General features: G+C 41.6%; 1 protein-coding gene across 1 annotated transcript in view; it reads right to left on the reverse strand.

Annotated features, from left to right (window-relative positions):
- Positions 1 to 2,578: 2,578 nt before the first annotated feature.
- Positions 2,579 to 15,906, reverse strand: part of CRLF2 (cytokine receptor like factor 2) — an 87,423-nt gene continuing 74,095 nt past the window's right edge. Inside the window, exons 7-9 of the mRNA XM_029603629.1 lie at positions 6,830 to 6,938; positions 4,794 to 4,878; positions 2,579 to 2,736 (exon numbers count right to left, since the gene is read on the reverse strand). Coding sequence (XP_029459489.1) covers positions 2,611 to 2,736; positions 4,794 to 4,878; positions 6,830 to 6,938 — 320 coding nt within the window. The 3' untranslated portion in view covers positions 2,579 to 2,610. The remainder of the gene's footprint in view (positions 2,737 to 4,793; positions 4,879 to 6,829; positions 6,939 to 15,906) is intronic.

The following is a 15,906-nucleotide window of genomic DNA, read 5'->3' on the forward strand; positions in this document are numbered from 1 at the left end:
CTTGAGGAAACCAGAATATGAACATTCTTCTCCTCAGGAGCGCTACTATGGATCAGTCTACCTAAGAAAGTGAGATGCCTTCGAGAAAAGACCTTCTTTAAAATAAAAAATTTAAAAAAAGCCCTAAAACTTTTCTCTAAGGCATTCCTAATCCCAAATGATAATGGAGCACCCTCTACTTGTCCCTCCTTGGATGGTGCTACAGAGCAGACTACTGCCCTCACATCTGGCCATGTCCTCACTAGGTGATTATTTTCCCCCCATTCTGAAGAATTATGTTATTGCTCTTCTTCATAAGACTGATGCATTGCCTTGTCTTCTCCGTTTAGTTGACTGTGTATATTCTTATTGTAATCCATTCTGAACGTAGAAAGGGTGGGTAATAAATGTTTTTAATAAAATAAATGTTGACCTTTCTCTACATATTCAAGTGAGCTAATGTGGCAACTATAGTATTTTATTCAAGCATTTGTAGAAATAAAAATTTGTATTTCCACCTTAAAATGAAGGCTAATACTGTTTTACAAGGCACTACCAAGAAATTTATTTCAGTGCACCACTTATATATATGTGAATATATATATATATGTGTGTGTGTATATGTGTGTGTGTGTGTAAATATGTGTGTGTGTGTATATGTGTGTGTGTGTGTGTGTGTGTATATATATATATAATACTTTATTAAACCTTAATTCCTAGGCATATACAGAAGACATGAAATCTGGAAAAACAATTTAAAGACAAGAAGAGAACTGGTGACACAGGCACTGGTAGGCCGTGCCGGACGCAGGGGGCAGCAGGTGGAATAGACTGATGTCTGTTTGACTAAATTATGTGCCTGGCAGAAACTAAACAGGAGTTAGAATGGAGAACTGGTGGGTACGATGGAAAGAAGAGAGGGTTATAGAGTTTTGTAGGAGGAAATCCATGGGTGATTTCCAAAGCAAAGCAATTTCAAACTGGATTCCAGCCGAGATAAGGCGCTGTGAAGTTCTTTAAGCCCTAGTGACAGTCTTGCTTTTTGAATTTGGTGATGAAATAAACAGTAGCATTCTAGACATTCTGAAGTTGAGAAACAGGGATAAAATGTAGACAAGTTAGTTGCAGTAATCAAAGTAAGAGCCTATGTGATCTTGAAAATTAATGCACATCATCATCTTAGTCCAATCTGCAAAGAATCCAGTTTTCTCCAAGTGCAGTATGGCGAGGCAATTAGAACCCTACAATGCAGTAATGAAGACATAAAGAAATAACTGCACAGTAAGGATCTCAGCAGAATCAGAAGAACCCATGAAATTTGGGCAACCTATTGTAAGACCGGAAAGTGGTTTATAAGAACAAAAAAAAAATATTGTACATGCAAGATGAAAGACATTTATTGATAGCTTGATATAATAGATGTGAGGGTGCAATAAAACAGGCCTAGGAGGGTGCACTGGAGAGGGAACATTAAGAGAAAACTTGAAAACCAATGAGCCTGGCAAATGTATTATGATATGTAAGGGGACAATTTTCGAAAAGATTTCTGTGCGTAAATCTGCTTTTGAAAGTTATCCAGGGTGGCGGGGAGAAGCTAGTCCGGGGAAATGTGCGCATGGAGCATGATTTTGCATTTACTTTTCCCTGGACTAGCAAGAGGCATTCCAGGAACAAGGGTGGGGGACCATTTACACAGTACACACACTTGCAGTTTTTTGCAAAAGTGCATGTAAATGAGCACGCATATGCTTACTCAAGCTCAAGGATAACTTCCTGCACTTATGTCTGCGGGTGCAGTCAGTACCTGCACATTTTCAAAGTGGACTTGGGCACATAAGTCCTCTTAGACAGAATTTGCTCTCCACCCCTCTGTCTAGTAATTGCAAGTTGCTAGAGACTAGGACTAGACCATTTTATTTGTTGGCCCTTCATTGTGGAAAGTGTTATTTGGGGATGTGGACTATTTGCAGCTGAGAAAAAATGTGAAAACAATGTTTTTTATGCAGCTTTTTATTGGTAATATCTAGGTTTTATCTGAGTTTACTTTGTTTAATTGTAGTCATGTCTGTCTTATTTTTATGATTGCTTTATTATCTGCAATGATCAATTTTTATTGGAACACTGCAGTAGATTGTATAAATATATTACCAAGTCCCTTGAAAAATTGGGCTGAATAACCCACAGACTTCAGCCCTACACAGACTACTGAGAATTGCCCTCATAATACCAAAACATTGGGCACGATGCAAGGTCAAAGCACAGTTTAATTTAAAAAAAGAAAAAAATTGCCTTTCCTTCTACAATGCCATGTAAATTTGCATTTTGGTTTTAGATAGGGAAAGTCCAACATAATTTCCTGAAACAAACTCAGAAAACCAAGCTGCTTCCTGTTCAAAATTCAGTTATGTCACTCCATCATTTTTACTGTAATCAGCAGTAACTGATTTTAATCATCCATGTTTTCTTCAAAGCATATTTTTTTTTCTTGCATAATTTTGTCTAAAAGTATGAAATGCATGATGATGTTCATTACAAATATAAAACTCTCTCTGGAAGCAGTAGTGCTGCTTAACCCCAGAAGGGCACCAGAGATCTTCAGGTTTAGCTGTATAGTAAGTGTCCTCTCTTCTACTATTGGGAATGCCTCAGAAACTGGTTTTCATCTTCTTCCCTCAGCTCCTCGTCAATGACACACTCTTTCTCCAAGCACGCCACTTTGGCTGGTTTCACCACATTGTCCAATTCATCCAACCATGCCTGAAAGAGCAGAAAAGTTCTCATGAGCAAGAAGGGGAAGACCTAAGATAGATATAGTCTAGCACATCCAAAATAGTAAATACCGTACATCCAAGATTTTTAATTGAGATATGTTGGGAAATAACCATTGTTCCTTTACTCTCAGACCCTGGAAGCCATTGAATAATTTCATGACTGACAATGGGCACTGATTAGTCTCAGAAAGTAGAGAGGACAGCCTGTTAAAATTCAAACTGCTTAAAAGAAACTCAACAAAGTAGTTGGACAGAGGGGAAGCTGTTGTAAGGCTATGCAGGTACTTGTTTTTGAGACTACTAAGGTCCCTTTTCCTTGTGCTCAAACATGACCCTTTCTTGTATGAGGAGTAAGAATGCAGGCTGTGAACGCCAGATGTTAGGGCACAGAACTAGTATGGAGGTGTTAAGCTGCTAAATTTTTAAGGTGCTAAATTAGCATTGATCCATGTAGTTTAAGTCCCAAACAAGGGACCGATACAGCCCTGAAAACTTGAATTTTTCAAGTCTTACACAAAGATATCACTTCTAGTCAATTACTTTGTTAGTACATTTCCAGGAGGGTGACTTACTGGCATTGTGCATGGTTGTGTTTTGTTTTTTTTTTGCCTACACAAATCCAGTCGATTTTCCAATTCAAAGCATCCACATAAATTGTTTTTTAATATCGGCTTGTTGTTCAGCTAAAAGCATGCAATTCCCTTTCATGTTTTAAAATGATGGAGTAAAGTATGCACCTTGGCCTATCTATTCCACCCCCCTTTTTTTTTTTTTAAATTAAATTTCAAGAGTTATACAATTCAAGCAATCTTGAAAAAAGAAAACATATCAAGACATGAGATTAAATATCAGGACACTTCACAGAAACAGAATATAATAATTCATGGTTGGTATTAATAAGTCCACTATAAGAGAAGTGAGAATTAAAAAAGGAAATATAATACACCCCTTTTTAAAATATTACCTTTGTGCATAGAGGGGTAGATTTTAAAACATGCGCGTGCATCCATGTGCGCGTGGTTCCTGCCGCATGCACATGGGCGCGGGAATTTTATAACACGCGCATGCTATACAATACGGTTCACGTGTGAACATGCGTGCCAGATTTTAAAATCTGTGTGTGCATGTGCAGGCGAGTCAGGACTTGTGCGCACGGGGGGAGGGGATTTAAAATGCTACGCGTGGCAACGTGAGTAGGGCTTTCCCAGTTCCCTCCCAGTCCGCTCCAATTTTTGTTGGAACACCCCACAAGCAATGTCCTGTGTCTTTCTGAGAACTAAAGGCGATGCTAGAGCAAGGACATCACAACTGTGAGTACATCTGGGAAAGAACGAGTCTGAGAAGACTGATCCTGTTGTGAGCCTTGGGCTCCAATTAAGGAGCGGACAGAGAGGGAACTTCCCTATACCCCTACCTAACTGTCCCACCCTTTCCCCTCTCCTCCCCGACTCCTAACTACTTACTTTTTTTTGTCAGGTTACTTACTGGTCCTTGGGAGCAGAAGGGATCTCTGTTGCACCGGCCGGCTGCCAGCGTGTGCTTCCCCGGGACGGTGTCAAATGGCCCGCCCCCTTTTGAGAGGCCCTTCTGAAGATGCATGCAAGGCCCAGCCACATGCGTAAGCCCTCAGTTTTACGCGCGTGGGCTTCTGAAAATTAGCCTGATAGTTTCCAAAAAATCCCTCTGACGACCTCTCCTCTCCTCCAGAACACGTTTTCCATGCGGGTAAATGCATGCGTGTTGTGAAAATACAAGCGCATCTCCAGCCCATTAAAATTCAGCCTTGGATAGGACTAATTTGGGCTGGGTAACCCTTTATTTATGCACGTAAAAGGTGAAAATGCACCCCTGCACCTGCTCATTGCAGGCCTTTAAAATGTGGTGGGCCACCCAATGTCCCCTAGTTCCTAACAGATTCATGGTTGGCATTTTGGCCAAGAGCAAAATATAGCAACTCAGTTTCTTCAGTTAAAGTTGTTAATATTATCAGTAACATCATTCTTGATTTCTAGGAAGTTTCTTAGACTCAGTCAACACGTATACCTGAAAGTTTCCATTATGATCATCAAAGAGACCGGAAAATACATATTTGGGATCTGGTATCAGAGGCATTATTCGCACTTGCATTCTGCAAAGGAAAAACAAGAAAACCAAATGTGCCTGATACTTCACTTTCGATGCATAGCCAGCATGGCTCTCTGCTTCAACAGCATGGGAGAAGAATAAACTGATACTTCAAGCATATCCAGCATAGCTCCCTGCTTCAACGGCAGGGGAGAAGAAAAACAACCAATAAGGGCTGTATAACATAGTCTGGGTAAAACAAATAAGCATGGGTGTAGCTTGCTTATTGCGGCGGTTACTACCCCTACTACCCCTAACTAATCAAGCTAGATATTTCACTTGGATGCAGCTCCATCACTGCTTTCTACATTAATGGTGGGGGTGGAAGGGAAATAAAACCAAGAGCTAAGAGAAACAGATAAGTATGAGATAAAAAAATGTGTGAAGCTTGCTGGGCAGACTGGATGGGCCGTTTGGTCTTCTTCTGCCGTCATTTCTATGTTTCTATAAAATTTAAGTCGGCAGCAACAGCTGTTTTATGTTTTATTTTTTTTAGGGGGTTGCCATGGCAAGCAGCTGTGGCTCTATTGACTTCATTCTGGGCCTTTGTACAAATCATAAGCTGTTTTCCCAGATTGTATTCATGTGACTTCAGAGCTCTGGATGCAAAACTCCATCTATGCAGTTACACCTGGATAATGGGCAGGATTTGCAAGTGTGACCTGAAATTGCAAATTGTTTTGAACTCTCTGATAAAAAAAAATCACTGTTCTGACTTTAATACCCACAGATAAAGGGCCCAGTCTAATAGTTTTCAGTTTACTTTTGTAGCACTGTACTATTTATTAATTTCTTAATAACTAATAAAAATGAACAGCAATATCATACACCTTTTAACAAAAGAATATTTTTGCACTCTGTCCTAATGTAACAATAAGTTTACTGAATAGTCGTGGTGCAACACATTCAGACACCATTGGACTATGAGGCATAATTCCCACAAATTTAACAAGATCTGAATGTCCCAAACACCCTTCACATCATTTTATTTTTATGGCATTCGTCTTTGATTGCTGTGGGCGTTACAGGCAAGAAAGGAGATGCAGCGCCATCATGTCCACCGCATCACAGCAGTGGGCAGCCGCAAGCACTAGCACACGTGCTATGCTTAGGGTGAAACCGTGGCACAAAAATGCCCTAGGCAACAGAACTCTGCCTTCCTTGGGGCTTCTGGGCAATCCACGGAGAAGTGGAGTATGTGGCAAATTGGCAAGCAGGTTTAAAATAAATTGATAATGGTGCACTGAATTTAGCAGCAAATGACCTCATAAAAGAAAATCCTCATTCTGCCCATTTGAACTGTATTTGACATTGCCTAAAGTTAAACATATAAGTAACAGTAATGATCCATCCAGTCTGCCCAACAAATTTCTTATGGTAGTAACTGCCACTCTGCCATTTAATGTAGAGAGAGAGAGTTCTATGAGGATTTCAGTCTGTCTTTACGTCAGTGCTCTTATTAACATTATAGTTCCTGATGAAGGTCGGCTTTCGAAATGTGGCCCATTTAGAGCATCGAGTGAGTTCTGCCGATGCTGTGGGGATTCAGTCCTCTACACGAAAAACAAATAAGTTCATCAGCGATTTTTAATTGCATTCTTAAAAATTTCAAAAAATAACTTTTAAAGTAGGAAACAATGTGTACCATATGAGCGGAAGCAATGCGTTTTATATGAGTGGGGTTTCGATGTTGATGCATTTTGATGAGTTTTTGATTTATGAACTTGTGAGATATCTCACGCTCATATATAATGTATATTTCCACCATACATCATTATTTACTTTATTGATGCATATTTTGCTTACGGCTAGAATGTGAACAGATTAATTACAGGTCTTGAATATTTTCATGGGTGATTCTCTGTTGAGATTATCATTATTATTTTCAATTTATTAAATAGGATTTGTTTGGTATTGCGCCATAAATAAAGAATACATGGGAAAAGCACACTTACCGTTTCACTTTACAAATGCAGTATAGAAGGATGAACATGGCCTGTGATGCAACCAATGAAATTATGAGGATCACATTTGTTGACAGAAATTCATCATCGGAGCATGAGTCTATGGAATAGAATCCATAGGAATAACCATCGTTGGCTGATAGAAAGTTCTGATGATATCAGTTCAATATATGGTACCATTATAAATGTTTGTTTATTTTAATTCCTCTAAGTAAAATACTACAGAAAAAAATATACCAGAAGGGAAGAAAGAAAAATTTACAAATAAAAATGAACATTCTCTCATAGGCGAGGGAGTCATTGCTTAAGAGAAACACCTAGTGCCTGGATTTAGGGTCTGTGATTGCAGGGTTCCCAAAGGACCTCTGGTACACGATCTGCAGCCCATGCCCATCGCTGCAATGACCAGACTAGGTTGCACTATGGAAGGAGAAGGGGAAAAGCCTATAAGATAGGGAAAAAAATCCCCAGGTAGTTGCAAATGAAAGCTCATGGTGCCAGGATTCCAGCCCTAGTTCTGAATGACCTGAAAGTCCAAAGGGGCAGCAGGCAACTGCCGAGTCAAAAATAAAGTTGTAAGCTTCAAAGTCATCTCAACAAGAGAACAAGAAATTTCATTATTGATAGAAATGGCCTATCCCATTATTGCAATTGCCAGTACCTTTTAGTTAATTATTCTTACAGCGCATCATATTACTATTAACTGTACGTTATTTAACACAGGGGAAAGGTCTCAGAGGTCTTTAATAAAGGGTGAGTGTTGATTATGCAGGTATACATGTAATTTAAAAAAGTCCTTGTATGTTATACTAATTAATGCTTTGTTTTAGCAGTTTCACCAAAATTGGTAATTTAGCCATGACTCCTTTCTCTTATAATTTGTTGGCCCCTAAGTTCTGCCTCCTTTTTCTGCACCCTCTATATGCTGAGAGGGGCCAGTCTGACCAGCAAAGAATTGTTGTTCTAGTTGACACTGAATAACATCCTTTGGAACAGCAGAGCTGACGTCCAGTTTGTAAAAGAACCGAGGCAACCTGCTGAGTGCTGAGAAGGGAGGTTCCAGTTGCATACATCTGTGTGCTGGTGCAAGGGATGATTTTCGGGAGAAAAACAGCAGAGTGAAGCTAGTTACATAGGTCACGAGCAGGTTTATAGACCTGGATTGTTTCATAGACTTTGTAATTGAGGGTAATTTTTAGGGATGTGCAGACAAAAAGTGTTCGTTGAATCGTTGATAAGTTTTCGTGGGGTGTCGATTTCGTTCAATATGGACTTATGGAGAATTCCATAAGTTGAGGATCTGTCCATACTTTTCCCGGTTCCCTAAATAAAAATTTAAACCCCCCCACCCTCCTTAATCCCCCCCCAAGACTTACCAAAACTCCCTGGTGGTCCAGCGGGGAGTCAGGAAGCCATCCCTGCACTCCTTTGCGATTTCCTCACGGCGCCGATAGCCTGTGTCACAGGGGCTGCCCGTGCCATTGGTCAGCCCCTGTCACATGGTCATGGCGCCATCTTGTGCTCCTACCACGTGACAGGTAGGTCATGTGGCAGGAGGTCTCTCCGGGACCCCCGCTTGACCCAACTGGAACTTTTGGCCAGCTTGGGGGGGCCTCCTGACCCCCCCCAAGCTGGCCAAAAGTTACGGTTGGGTCAAGCGGGGGTAATTCAAAACGAATTACCCCTAGTAATTTTCAGCATAGGAACATGCCATACTGGGTCAAAACAAAGATCCATTAAGCCCAGCAGCCAATCCTACAAAGGCTCAGTTTCTTGGTGTGCACTCCCAGTAATTAGTGGGTTTCTTAGAATCACCTGGTTAATAACTATTTATGGACTTTTCTTCCAGGAGCGAGCCCTTGCTATGCTTAGCTACCTTGCTATGCCCTTGCTATGCTTAGCTACCTTGATCAAAGCCTCCAGCAACAAATTCCTTAGCTTGATTGTGTGTGGAGCGAAAATATACTTTGTTTTAAATCTGCTACCTGTTCGTTTCAAGTGCTAGTCTTATCTAATAGGGTAAATAACATTTCCCTATTTACCTGTTCCACCCCACTCATGATTTTATAAACCTCTATCATATCCTCTTTCAATCATCTTTTCTCCAAGATGAAGGCCCTAGCCTATTTAGCCTTTCTTCAAAAGGGAGCCATTCCATCCCCGTAACTATTTTTGGGACATTCTCAATATCTTTTTTGAGATAGGGAGTTCAGAGCTGCAAACAATATGTGAGCGCATAATGATGTTCTCAGGTTTGTTCTCCATCCCTTTCTGAATAATTTATACCATTCTGTTTGCTTTTTTTTGACTGCCGCTGCACACTGAGCTGAGAATTTCAATGTATTTTCCACAATGACTCCAAGATCCTTTTCCTGAGTGGTGGTTCCTAATGTGGAAACCAGCATTGTGTACATATAGTTAAGATTATTTGCCCCTATGTACATCACTTTGCACTTGTCCACATTAAATTTTATCTGCCATTTTAGATGTTCAGTCCTCCAGTATCTCAAGTGTGCTGCGGCAGTCAAAAAAGCAAACAGAATGTTGGGAATTATTAGAAAAGGAATGATGAATAAAACGGAAAATGTCATAATGCCTCTGTATCGCTCCATGGTGAGACCGCACCTTGAATACTGTGTACAATTCTGGTCGCCGCATCTCAAAAAAGATGGAGAAGGTACAGAGAAGGGCTACCAAAATGATAAGGGGAATGGAACAACTCCCCTATGAGGAAAGACTAAAGAGGTTAGGACTTTTCAGCTTGGAGAAGAGACGACTGAGGGGGGATACGATAGAGGTGTTTAAAATCATGAGAGGTCTAGAACGGGTAGATGTGAATCGGTTATTTACTCTTTCGGATAGTAGAAGGACTAGGGGACACTCCATGAAGTTAGCATGGGGCACATTTAAAACTAATCGGAGAAAGTTCTTTTTTACTCAACGCACAATTAAACTCTGGAATTTGTTGCCAGAGAATGTGGTTCGTGCAGTTAGTATAGCTGTGTTTAAAAAAGGATTGGATAAGTTCTTGGAGGAGAAGTCCATTACCTGCTATTAAGTTCACTTAGAGAATAGCCACTGCCATTAGCAATGGTTACATGGAATAGACTTAGTTTTTGGGTACTTGCCAGGTTCTTATGGCCTGGATTGGCCACTGTTGGAAACAGGATGCTGGGCTTGATGGACCCTTGGTCTGACCCAGTATGGCATTTTCTTATGTTCTTATAAGACTTTTCTGCAGTCCCCCACAATCTGCTTGTGTTTTAACTACTTTGAATATTTTTGCATTATCTGCAAATGGGATCACTTCACTTGTTGCTTCCTTTTCTAGACCATTAATGAATAAGTTGAACAATACAGAACCCAACAGATCCCTGGGGCACTCCACTATTGACCTTTCTCCATTGATCATTAGTCCTATTTGTTTACTATCTTTCACCCAGTTACCAATCCACAATACGCCCAACACCTTATATCACATGGCTTTTTAGTTTTCTGAGGAGTCTCTCATGAGGGACTTTATCAAATCTCCATCTGAAAATACAAACACACCATGTTGATTGGCTCACCTTTATCCTTCAAATAATTATAATAGGTTAGTAAGGCACAACTTCCCTTTGCTAAATCCATGCTGGCTCTTCCCCATTAAGCCATGTTTATCCATCTAACCAATAATTTTGTTCTTAATTGTAGTTTCCATCATTTTACCAGGCCCAGAGAATCAGGATCCCCAATTTGTAGTTACTCAAGTCACCCCTGAAGCCCTTTCTGAAAATTGGCATTACATTTGCCATCCTTCAGCCCTCAAGTATAAAGGCAGATTTGAATGATAGGTTACAGATTACCAGCAGTAGGTCTGCAATTTCATGTTTGAATTCCTTTAGAATTCATGAGTGAATACCATCAAGTCCCGGTGATTTGTTACTATTTAGTTTGTCAGTTTGCTCTAGCACTTCCTCCAGATTCACTCCTATTTCAGTTTCTCCATGTCATCACCCAGAAAAATGGTTCAGATGTAGATATCTTCCTATTCTCCTCCTATATAAATACTGAAACAAACAATTAATTTAGTTTTACTACTATGGTCTTATTCTCACTGAGTGCCCCTTTTACACCCTGGTCATCTAGAGGCCCAACAGAGAATCCCTTGTAATTTTTTTTTTGTTTCTAATATACTTTAGAAATTTCTATTCTTGGCTTTTGCCTCTTTGGCAAGTCTCTCCTCAAATTCTCTCTTAGCATAGTTTATTAGCATTTTATATCTAATTTGGCAGTGCTTGTATGTCTTTCTATTTTCTTCATTAGGCTCTTCTTTCCATTTTTAAATAATGGCTTTTTGGCTTTGATATCTTCTTTCACAGTACCATTTAGTTATGCTGGCGCAGGTGCTTTTTCTTGATTTTAACTGAGCTTCCAAAATGGTGCTTTTAAACAGTCTCCATGTCTGATGCAGACTTTTAACACTGGTAAGTGCTCCTTTTAGTTTTCTTCTGACTAGTTTCCTTATCATAATCTTCCCTTTTAAAGTTATATGTTGTTGCAGTAGTTTTATGTATTTTTCCTCCAGTGACTGTCAAATTTGATGGTATTATGATCACCATGGCCAAGTGGCTCCACTACTGTTACCTCTTGATCCAAATATTGCATTCCAGTGAGATCCAGATCTAAAGTAGCTCCCCCTATTGTTGATTCTAGGACCAGTTGCACCATGCAGCAGTCATTGATGGTGTCTAGAAACTTAACTTCCTTGTCATGCCTTGATGAGACAGTCACCCAACGAATATTAGAGTAATTGAAATTTCCCATTATTATTGTATTCTCTTGTTTAGAAGCCTGCCTAATCTCTCTTAGCATTTCACAGTCTGTTTCACCAGCCTGGGTCAGGTAAACTGTAATAAAAATCAAGTGCAATACGTCTGCTGCTTGCATACTTTATACACAAAAACTTTAACTTGAATTTTCAAAGCAGACTTATGTACACGAGTCCACTCTAGAAATTTGTGGGTGTCCCCAGTGTGCACACTGAACTATGGCCACAAAGTTACATCAGCTCCAAAGCAGGCGTAACTTCATGCATACATATGAAAACTGAAAGTATGCTCCTAAAATCTTTCCCCACTCCAACTCTACCCTACTAGAGCATCTCCCGACCCATCTCAACCCTCCTGGGGCACCTCTTGCAATTGTGCATAAACCTATGTGTGTAATCAAGTTACTCATGTATTTTTATACACACTGCTCCCCAGTTAATTTTCAAAAGGCGATTTATGTGCATAAACTGGGTTTTATATGTATATATCCTTTTGAAAATCAACCCCAAGTGTGCAACTAGTGGCAGTTAGGAATTTCTATCTACATGCCTCTCTCTCTAGTGTGTGTGTGTGTGTGTGTATACATACACACTGTGAGTGTGTGTGTGTGTGTGTGTGTGTGTGTGTGTATACATACACACTGTGAGTGTGTGTGTATATATGTGTGTGTGTGTATATATATATATATATATATATACATATACATACACACTGAGTGTGTGTGTGTGTGTGTGTGTATATATATATATATATATACATACACACACACACACACTCACACACACACACATATATACATACACACACACACACTCTCACCGTTTTTAAAATAGCATATACTCGTATATGTGCCATTTTATGCATGCACATGCATTTTTTAAAAAATCTATCTTTAATATTTAGAAATGCATGCCTCTATATAAAAGGGCTACTGGGAAGGGAGAGATGTGCCCTTGCCTTGAATTCTAGGCAGGTTATCTGTTTTTCAAGTTGCACATGAACAGAGCAAGATTTTCAACCTAAACTTTTTGAAACTCATACAAAATTTATTTTATTTTCAGATGTCTCTGCTTTGGATTAACCTCCAATGCTGTTCTAAAGTTAGTTTTAATTTTTAAGCTAGACAATCACAAGAAAACGTCAGAGAAATGAAAAACCCAATGTTTTTTTGCATTCATTCTCGAAGACCACTGATTTAATTGTTTTTTTTTCCATTTGATAGACATGGCAGAGATTGGGAAGGAGACTGTGCTTGAACAACATATACTGTAACCTATGAAAATATGTCAGTAAATAATTGGGAATAATGCAGAAGTGCCCCTAGAATCAGAGCTACTTACTACAGGGTGATGCTACCATACCGTTGTAAAGATCTAAATAATACAAGGTTATTTGCTGTATTTTGCTTTATAGTGAAAACAAATGTTTACTTTGCAAATCCTTTAGATGACTATGCTGCTGAATGTCCCCATAAGACCGATCTGGCTGACTAGTGATTTTTTTCTGGCTAATTTTACCCTTGCTATTGACCAGGTCTAACATATCCAGTTACCTTTTTTATGAATTGTCAGTAAAGTTAACACTATTCTGCATTTTTTTTCACTTAGGGGCTGATTTTTAAAAAATACGCGAGCGCCTACTTTTGTTCGCGCACCAGGCACGAACAAAAGTACCCTGGATTTTATAAGATATGTGCGTAGCCGTGCATATCTTATAAAATCCGGGGTCGGCGCGCGCAAGGGGGTGCACATTTGTGCAACCTGCGCGCGCCGAGCCCAGCGTGAGCTGCATGTTCCCTCCGAGGCCGCTCCGATTTCGGAGCAGCTTCGGAGGGAACTTTTCTTCGCCCTCCCCCCACCTTCCCCTCCCTAACCCACCCCCCCGGCCCTATCTAAACCCCCCCCTTACCTTTGCACGCATCGCCGGCAGCCGTCCTCCGGTCCCGGGGGCTGGTCCGGAGGCCTCGACCATGCCCCCGGTCCCGCCCCCGAAACACCACATCCCGCCCCTGCCGCCCGACACGCCCCCTTCAAAAAACCCCGGGACCTACGCGCATCCCGGGGCTCTGCACGTGCTGGTGGCCTATGCAAAATAGGCGTGCCGGCGAGCAGGGCTTTTAAAATCCGCCCCTTAATCTTTACTTTTGGGCTATTGCAGAGATTTATCATGGGGATTCATCTCTTTAAGTGATTGCGAAAGAGCTACAAGGGGGAATGCACCTAGGCTTAATATAAATTGATGCTCACTGGGATTTGAGGCAGAGTTTTCCAGTAGAGCCAGGGTGAGGGAATCTTTCTCTCCTTCCTTGCAGCCATCAGGCAGAGATCCAGCAAGGCCATGTTTCCAGATTGCCTAACTAGAGTCTTGGGCAGCAGCACCTGATCACCTAGGGGAACGATGGATACCAGCTTTACGGTGGGCAATTTGGTTCCTTGTAGCAGATCACTTACCCAGGAAGAACTCTGTGGAGAGGGTATGAGTACTGAGTATCATCTCTTTTGAGGGAAAAAGACTAACATTTTTGTCATCATGGTAGAGAAGCAGAAGTTAGAGGTGATATTTTGGAAAGGGAAAGTTTAGAGAAATTGTGGTATTTTGTTGGGTTTTTTTTTGCTACTGAGCTGCTAAATCTCTGCCATGTTGAACCTGTGATCACATAGGTATCAGATTTATTTTTTCCCCCTTCGACTGCTGGAACTCCAGAACAGACTATAAAAGTTTCTATTTTTGAAGATACCTTCTGAGTGAGACTGTTCTAATCCCAGGGCATGGGTTCATGAGTGGAGTCGGTCATTGAAAGGAGTGGAGTTGATGGATTTGTATCTATGGGGTGCAGTCAGGTCACAGAGGAGAAATAAGTGTTTTGGGGGTTGTCTTCCCTATCCAGCATAAGAAATACAGACCTTGCCTCTGGGTCAGGTCTGCTACACCATCTGCTTAGCCATTTTTGTTGATTTGAAGCCATGACGGCTAGTGCTCAGGCATTAGACTCTCTGTCGTCTGATGTGCCTGGCAAGAGGTTACAGTGATTATGTGGAGTGTGGAACCACCCTGACGGCACACACAGAATGAAGGTTTGGCCGCCGCCTGTTTGAGGGCTAAGCACCAATCTCTTGTGGTCTCACAAAAAAATTAAAATGGCTGAGCAGGTGCTACAGTGGACCTCACACAAAGGCAAGGGTAGGATTTCTCAAGCTGGGTAAGGAAAGCTCCACCATACACTTCTCTCCCCTCTGACTGCACCCCTACTCCTCCTATGAACCGACAGATACCCCCCTTGGGATAAAGGGAGGGTCTCGCACAAAAAAGGTATTTTCTACAAAATAAAGTTTCTATTGCTGGAGTTTCTGCACAATATAAAAAGTCACTGATTAAATCAGGGTTCAAAAGTCTCCTACCACACTGAGATAGCAGCAACTTAGACAACAACTACAAACTAGAGATGTGAATCGTGTCATCGATCGTCTTAACGATCGATTTCGGCTGGGAGGGGGAGGGAATCGTATTGTTGCCATTTGGGTTTTTAAAATATCGTGAAAATCGTTAAAATCGTGAACCGGCACACTAAAACACCCTAAAACCCACCCCGACCCTTTAAAATAAATCCCCCACCCTCCCAAAATGCCTTAAATTACCTGGGGTCCAGTGGGGGGGAGGGCGGGAAAACCGGCACACTAAAAAAAACCCTAAAACCCACCCCGACCCTTTAAAATAAATCCCCCACCCTCCCGAACCCCCCCCAAATGCCTTAAATTACCTGGGGTCCAGAGGAAGGGTCCCGCTGTGATCTTCCACTCTCGGACCTCCGGTGCTTGTAGAAATGGCGCCGGCGCTACCTTTGGTTTTTCCGTACGGAAAAACGATTCGCGGCAGGAGATCGCTCCCGGACCCCCGCTGGACCCCCAGGGACTTTTGGCCAGCTTGGGGGGGGGCCTCCTGACCCCCACAAGACTTGCCAAAAGTCCAGCGGGGGTCCGGGAGCCATTTGGCGCCGGCCATAGACAACACGATTCGACTGCAGGAGGTCGTTCTGGACCCCCGCTGGACTTTTGGCAAGTCTTGTGGGGGTCAGGAGGCCCCCCCCAAGCTGGCCAAAAGTCCCTGGGGGTCCAGCGGGGGTCCGGGAGCGATCTCCTGCCGCGAATCGTTTTTCCGTACGGAAAAACCAAAGGTAGCGCCGGCGCCATTTCTACAAGCACCGGAGGTCCGAGAGTGGAAGATCACAGCGGGACCCTTCCTCTGGACCCCAGGTAATTT

The sequence above is a fragment of the Rhinatrema bivittatum genome, chromosome 5 (genome assembly GCF_901001135.1).
Source record: "Rhinatrema bivittatum chromosome 5, aRhiBiv1.1, whole genome shotgun sequence".
In the NCBI taxonomy this organism is placed as follows: Eukaryota; Metazoa; Chordata; class Amphibia; order Gymnophiona; family Rhinatrematidae; genus Rhinatrema; species Rhinatrema bivittatum.